The following is a 7948-nucleotide window of genomic DNA, read 5'->3' as shown; positions in this document are numbered from 1 at the left end:
ATATTAACATGACCAATTATGTAAATTAGGTGATGACGTCAATTTGCGACTTCTAGCGACTTTTAGGACAGCCAATAGCGATTTTCCTTACTGAGGAGTTGGCAACACTACTAGGCTGCACTGTCGAGTGCAGATCCACTGAGCGCAGCGCAAGCTAGCAAGACAGAAGCTAAGCTCAAAATTGAACCTCCCCCACCCTCATTCAGATCTGGCGTTTGGAACTATCTTGGTTGAGGGAACTGGTGGGGGGTTTTTTTTGGGGGGGGGGGGGGTTTGATACAGCTTGTGAACTCACTGTCTGACCCATACTCCGGAACAGTAGGAGGCGGTAATGCTCCTTTACGTTGGTTGCCAACCGCCGTTTAACACAAAGAAGAAGAACTATCTTGGTTTCTATGTGAAGCATGACCCTGATGGTAAGCGTGTCATGGACAAAAGTAAAACAGTATGTCGGATGTGCCACGCAATGCACGCAATGTTGGTGGGAACTAGTGCGTCAGCGCAGTTAGCTTGTTAACGTGTTGACACTGTCCATCCCCACGCACGGGGCGATCCGCGGTAACTCGTTGGAGATTTGCTGCGTTATGGCATTAATGTCATTTTAACGAGATTAACGCTGACAGCACTAGTGGGAACACAACGAATATCACTGCACATTTACACTGACATCATCCTAGTGCAAAGACAAGTGGAAGCAGACAAAAACAACAAGCACATGATTCTCCTTATGGGGACCTGATATGTTTAATATGCTGCTGAGAATATAGCCCAGAAGAAGCGTATAGTATAGCTTTTATTTTGGAAAGAGCCATTTCTCTGTAATAAACTCTCTTTTCCAAAGATGAGTGATTTCTCGATCAGATAGATTTTTTTTGTTTTTGTTTCAGCAACATTACATTTAAAAACTGTACTTTTGAGTTAAAATATATATTTATAATTTTAATGACAAATTGAAAAGGCATGAACATTTTTTTTGTATCAAAAAAAATATCGAACCGTGACACCAAAGTATCAAACCGAACCGTGAATTTTGTGTATCGTTGCACCCCTACTGTTTATATGTAGCACCATGGTCTTGAAGGAACGCTGTCTCGCTTCACCGTGTACTGTACCCGAATCAGAATCAGAAAGGGGTTTATTGCCAAATGTTGAGCAGGTTTACAACATTAGGAAATTGCTGCGGTGCTTCAGTGCAAACATAGTGTCATAAATAGCACTTAAATAGTGTCATAAATAGCACTTAAATAGACATGAAAAAAAAATAAAAGTAGGGATAAGAATTAAAAGTGCTACGTAGAAAGATATGTGCATGAGCTATACATGAGATATATACATGAGAATAAGAATTAAGAGTGCTACGTTGAAAGATATATACATGAGTGCAGGTGGTGATCAGTGCCAAACATGGAATGATGCAGTGAACACAGCGTAGGGTCATGTGTTAGTAGCGGGAACAGTCATATGGTTATTGTTCATGTGTCCAACAGCAGAGGGGAAGAAACTGTTCTTATGGCGAGAGGTTCTGGTGCGAATGGACCGGAGCCTCCTGCCTGAGGGGAGCAGGTCAAACAGACTGTGTCCAGGGTGAGAAGGGTCAGCTGAGATCCGAGCTGCACGCCGCAATGTCCTGGAGGTGTACAGGTCCTGCAAAGATGGGAGTCTGCAGCCAATCACCTTCTCAGCAGAGCGCACAACACGCTGCAGTCCACTGGTTGGAATGACAGTAAAGCCACTTGACTTGACTCTTGTCAGCTTTTGGACTCTGCATGACTCACCTCTGTTCCAACCAATCAGAGGCCGAACTCACTGCCGCCCCACACGTTCGTGCCTGATGAAGACTGACCTCGACTCTCTGACCTCGTCCAATCAGCCGTGACAGAGTCATCAGCTCATCCCACTAAAGTAAAAAACCCGCAGTAGGTCCCTCCTCCAGCCGAGCCACTGCTGCTTACCAACAGGTGTTTAAATGCTGTTGGGACGAGCTTCAGACGGAGACCCGAACAGGAATGGGGAGGACACGACCTTGTCAACGCTCCTTCTGACCCCGTGAACCATTTCATGATTCTTCACAGCTCCTCAGTTTCCAAACAGTTTGTACGTTCAGTCCGCCATCTTCATGTAATCATGGTGTTCATGTTAAATTTCTTACATTTTAAACTAGACCTGAGCCGACATGATATTCCTTATGAACAAGAACATGCTGAACTCCTCCCTGAGTCAGTGTCCCAGGAAAGATGCTGATCGCTGCATGGAGTTTAGAAGATTTCCAAAATCATCAAAATGTTAATTAGCTGATGAAAAAGACTTTTTCTGCAGCAGAAATGTTATCAGGGAGGCTGAGACGCTAAGAGAATCCCTAACAGAAACCTGTAGTCTGGTAACGGCAAAAATGGCGAGACATGTTCTCGTTCGCTGCCACCAAACACCCAATCAGCTGCTGAACGGGGAAATGTAGGAACCAATCACATCTGCACAACAGAGACCGAGGACAGTTTGAGAGGATGTCAGACGAATGGACTTGTTATGGTGGTAAAGATGGAAGGCCGGAATACTCAGCGTTTGTTTACTGCAGCTGTGGTGGGAGGAGCCAGAGACAGCGAAGTCATAATGAAACCTGAAAACCTGCAGGAAAGCTTCTGTTTGGCAGAGATGCGTTTAATCAGATTTGTTCATGTAGAAAAACACACAGATAAAGACTCAGAAACACACACGACACAGACACACACTGTGATGGTGTTTGACTCTTGCCTCCAGTTTGTTGCTTTGGGTTCAGTAATGCTGGAATGGAGGGAGACTCTCAGCTGAGCTCAGACTGAATGTTACAGGCAGCACTGCTGGCTGTGAGCAGCTGCACGGTAAGAGTTTACCGCCTGAGTGAAACTGTTTCTGCTGAGTCAGCTGATCTTCTGCTGCTGGTTCTTCCATTAAGGCAGATTTTCTCCTCTGGCAGCTGCAGAAGCCATCAGAGAGCAGGGATCAGGGTAACCTGGGAGTTAACGAGGATAACAGAGCTGTGAGGCCATCAGCGGCTCTGTGGCAAAGTTTGTTTATACCAGCTTAGTTTTAAAAAGATGCAAACACGAGTTCTCGAAAGATGCCTTTCTGTCTTTATGCTAACGGTTTCCCTTCACTTCCAGTGTTTGTGCTTAGCTGAGCTGCAGCTGTGATGGAGAAAGAGCTGTTAGCAGGGTTCCTCTGATTAAACACGCCGTCAGCGATGATTCACAGCTGGATCTGCTGGTGGTCTTAAAAGCCTCACACTGAAATCAAATGACGTTCACACAGCTCTGACATGATCGTTATCTGAGTCTTCCTACTTCATATGAAGCAAGAGCCACGTGAACCAGAAAGATCCTCACAGGTCTAATTTATATTTAAGGAGCTTCAATGATATTAACAATAACAGTTTAAGTTGCTGTGGGAACTTAAGGTTCTACCTTTTTCTTTATTCTCTGAAAGTTTAGACTTCACACAGTTTTTTTTCTTCTTCTACTAGTTAAATTGTGGGATGTCACAGAAGGGATACAAGACCCACCCACCTGCGGTTTTTAATGGGCAGCCAATCAGAAGAAAGTTGGCCTCATATATTTGAAATCATCTTAAGTCTTCATGGGTTTGTTGGAGAAACCAGAAACCTTCTCGCTGCTTTTGGGAGTTTATTGTCTGAACTTTGTGGAGCTTTGCTGCTCGTTTCACCCTGGTTTCACTCGTCCTGCCAGAAGGTTCAATTTAACATTTAAAACGTTTACACTGAAGTGTACAGATAACAGATACAGTTCAGTCTGTGGACTCAGATCTGTGAGTGAAATGTTTGGTATTCCTGATGAGGATCAGAGGCGTGTTTGGGACTCAGGGCTCTGATGTGGTTCAGGACTGAGAGCAGAAGGTGGAGCTGAGTCAGGCACACAGAGGGGGTAAACAGACGGGGGCAGTAAAACTAAAAGTCCTGGAAACTTCTCAGCACACTTCCTGTCTGCTCTCTCTCTCTGGCTGTAGAACGTCTGTGCTCGCCTTGTTTTCCTTATCTCAGTTTTCCCCCTCTGTTCCCCTCAGATGCCAGATGTGTCAGGGTGACTGACGGCGCGCGGTGGATGTTTGTGTTGTTTGTGTCACAGCATTCCTGTGAGCGTGTGCAGAAGGTGAAGAAGACAAGTATGGAGCTCCTGCAGCTGCAGGTAGGTGCCAGCTCCCTCATCTCCGACCAGCTCGTGCAGATTAAAGGATTTTCCTTCGTTATTTTCTCACCCTTTTCTCCTTTTGGCTTCCTCCTCCTCCTCCTTTAAAAAAAGAAAAACCTCACACAGCGAGTCATTGGGCTTTGCAGGCTCAGGATGAAACTTTGCCAGCCGTGTTGGTGCAGCAGGAAGCAGCGATGCAGACAGACATTCACCTGAAGCGCGACTTAGTTCAGCTCTTTAATGCCTATAAGTGATGACACGTTTTGTTGGGGAAGCTGAGCTGGTGGCAGGAAGTGACAGTACCTTTGTGTCCTTCTATGTAAAAACCCGGCATCCTTACAAAACATGTAAGTCTCTGTACGTCTACCGTTAGTCATTACTGATTTCTGTGAATGGTGCCGCCTATCAAGCGTTTGTTTTTTTTTCTAAAATTCTGGTGCCCACCAAAGAGGTGTTGATGAAAATCACCAGGACTGCGATTAAACATGATTTTGACCAGTAATTTTTAATTTATGCAGGCTTAACATTCCAAATAAGCAACTGTTAACTAAAGTAAGAGAGATACACCCCGTCCAGTACAGTTTAACGTCCAGGTATCTCTGAGAATGGGATTCGGGCAAATCTAAACACGTCAGCTCAGACAAGATGGAGGATGAGGGTTGAACTGTTCGAACGTCAGCCAGACAGCGTCTGAGAGGATCCATCCGTCCATCTGCGGCAGCGTCATTTGGGTCAATTGGGTCAAGTACCGATGAGCCGTGTGTAGACTGCTGACCGGTGTCGTGCCAAAAAGTGATTAGCGTTATTTAAATTTGTTTGAACTGTCATAAATAACTTGTTGGTCTATATTATATGAAACATGTCAAATGGATTCCTCATGAATGATATCCAGTCATCTTGAACCACATTCCTGTCACAAGGTAGAAGCTGCAATCAGTTTTTGGCAGTGACTTTTATACATCCTTTATCCTATATCCAGTTAAAAAATCTCATTGACATTAAAAATGCTCTAAAAGGCTCAAACAGAACAAACACAGCCCAGAGGTCCAGCTCAGGTGAAGCCTAGCAGACAGCTCGCAGGTACAGCCACCTGTGTCCACATCCACCTGTCAGTCAAAGAGGCCACGCCTCTAATAATCCTAATTTAAGCCTTAGTACAATTTAAACAGGTAATTTATAAAAACAGGCTGTTAAACGTGTTTGTTTCTGCTCTAATGTATTACATGGGAGTCTATGGGGACTGACTCACTGCTGATCTGCTGGACGTCACAGGGACTGCAGTTCGTTGTAGCTTCTGTTTCCTTCCAACCTCAAACTAATGAACCCACGCTCATCTGGCTGGATGGGAAGCGGCACGCCAGCTCTCTGCTTTGATCCTGAAAACACCCCATCACCTCCTCCTTCCTTCTCCCCCTCCCCCGGCCCGTCCAGCACCTCTGCGGGGTCATGCAGATTAACCTGTCGTTTCCTGCAGACAGTTTTGGTTGGGAGTGAAATGGAGGGTGAAGCAGTTTCCGGCTGGGAGTGTGGGGCAGTGGGGGAAGAAGCTGGGCTGGCCAGCTGCATGCTGGGAGTGTTTTTTTGTTTTTGTCTGAAGGATTTAGAGGACTTTTCATGTGGCAGAGGGGCAGTTGCAGGGATTCAGAGGGAACAGTGGAGGAGGGTTGGAGCTGCTCTGGAGTATCTGCTGTAAGTATTCTGGTCTGCTGGGTTCAGTGTTTGTGTTGGAAGAGGTCAGAGTCAGGATTACATCTGTCTCTGTTGGAGTCAGACATTATTAAATCTGCTTTAGTTTGATCTGTGTTGAGCCGTTTTCATGCAGAAAACTGACCTGTGGAGGACACACAAAGAAAACCACAAAAGAAGAAAGACTCTGTTGTTCTGCAGCAGCTCCCTGCTTCTTTGTGTGCAGTATTTCCTGCAGGAGAGGCTGGAGTCTTCGGTTTCATAGACAGGTGGTGTTCAAAGCACACCCACAGCACACTGAAGGGCAAACCAAAATGTAAATGCACACCTGTATTTATACCTGCCTGAAATAAGCTCGGGGTCGGCTGTCATGTCGTCGGTGCTTCTGTGGCATGTTGTGTCAGATGAAGACACTTTGACAGCTCATTTGCATGACAGCTGCAGTTATTTATTAAGACTGACGGAGTTTACAGTGTAAACTGTAAATGAGCCCATTACAGTATCAGGCAGTGCTCCTGCACAGTGTTCGGCTCCGTGCTCTCTTATTGGATATGGTTCATATGATTTCCTCTGTAAATGGTCCAATGTTAGCATTAGTCAACCAGTTCTAAAATATGATTCGCTCTGTTCCATCATCCATTATTTTGTTTTTAGGGTCTGGAAATGAGTGTGTACAAATGACTAATACAGTAAATTTAACATGAGCTTTTTGAACAGTTAAACTGCAGTAAGTGTATAAAAGCCTATAAAATAGAATAACATCTTTGTCCATCCTCTTCCTCTTGTCCTTATCAGGGTTGTGGGAGGGCTGGAGCTTATCCAGGCTACCGTAGGACGAGAGGCGGGGTACACCTGGACAGGTCATCAGCCTGTTGCAGGGTTAACACCGAGAGACAACTCATCACACTTACATTTGGAGCACATTTGGGCAGTTTAGAATCACCTAACCCCACTGACTGCATGTGTTTGGACTGTGGGAGGAAGCTGCAGACATGCAAACACCACACAGTGTTGAATCTTCTGTCTGTTTGACGTCAGACAATAATTCTGATATTATTCAGTTTGTTTCCATTCGGATTTCATATATATATTTATTTTGACGTCTCGTGTGTGTGTGTGTGTGTGTGTGTGTGTGTGTGTGTGTGTGTGTGTGTGAAATCAGTCAAGTGACGCTGAAATACAATATGAGGTTTTCCTGTTTTCCTCCTTCAGCCCAAAGACGAGGAGTTGAGGACGATATGAGCGGGAACCTCTGAAACCTCGGACAGATTTATTCTCCCTCAGCGTTGCTTCACCTGAACTACTGAAACCGGTGACCCCGCCCACAGCATGGCTGCCGTCCTCGTGTCCCTGCTGCTGCTCGCGGTGACGGGCGTTTGCCCTCGGACTCTGGTTGTGGTGAACTCTGCCGTGGAGGTCAGCAGAGGGCGCTCGGTTTTCATCACGAGGGCGGAGCTTCAGATCAGCGTGGACCCGAGCGCCGACTGTAAGGTGGAGGTGGTGATGAACGAGCCCGTGACTCAGAGGGTCGGGAGGCTGAGCCCACAGGTGAGGGTGGAACAGGTTGGTGCCGTATGGCAGCCGCTCAGAGGAGTTACAGGCGCTCTGCTCTGTGCACTCTGCAGGTGTTTGACTGCAGCTTCCTGGAGGACGAGGTGAAGTATGTCCACGACGGCAGCCCTCTGCTGGACGAGGACGTGGTGATGCTCAGAGTCTACAGGTCAGTCAGCAGCATCCACAGGTCTGCAACATGTCTTCTAACATGTCTTTTAACCTGAGGTGCTCTGACCCTTGAGGGTCAGCTGGAAATGGCTGCAGTGCTGGGGGGGGGTCAGGGTGTTAGGGGCTTGTTCAGTGAGAGGATGGTGGAGCAGGATTGGTGGGTGATGACCGAAAGAATGAGATGGAGGATCCAAGCAGCAGAAATGACTCCTCTGAGGGCTGAGGTGAGGAGGTCAGAGTAGAAACACTGAAGGCAGGGAGTTTCGACCTGTGATCGGACATTCCTGGACTCTCCTAGGTGGAAAGTTTGAGGCCCATCTGGGACACACAGCAGATAAGATTTCAGGTGCCAGTCCAGTCCT

At 46.4% G+C, this 7948-nt stretch overlaps 1 protein-coding gene across 7 annotated transcripts in view; it reads left to right on the top strand.

Annotated features, from left to right (window-relative positions):
* Positions 1-399: 399 nt before the first annotated feature.
* The window catches only part of frem1b (Fras1 related extracellular matrix 1b), a 41034-nt gene continuing 33485 nt past the window's right edge, over positions 400-7948 (top strand). The window contains exons 1-4 of one of the 7 annotated variants that reach the window (XM_080877395.1): positions 400-416; positions 4054-4175; positions 7077-7412; positions 7490-7584. In XM_080877395.1, coding sequence (XP_080733521.1) covers positions 7194-7412; positions 7490-7584 — 314 coding nt within the window. In that variant the 5' untranslated portion in view covers positions 400-416; positions 4054-4175; positions 7077-7193. The other 6 variants (XM_080877397.1, XM_080877394.1, XM_080877396.1 and 3 more) reach the window with 6 other exon arrangements.

This window comes from Rhamphochromis sp. 'chilingali' (assembly GCF_963969265.1).
Source record: "Rhamphochromis sp. 'chilingali' genome assembly, chromosome: 3".
Taxonomy (NCBI): Eukaryota; Metazoa; Chordata; class Actinopteri; order Cichliformes; family Cichlidae; genus Rhamphochromis; species Rhamphochromis sp. 'chilingali'.
The sequence above is the reverse complement of the archived record's forward strand: the minus strand, read 5'-3'. Positions and strand labels throughout refer to the sequence as shown.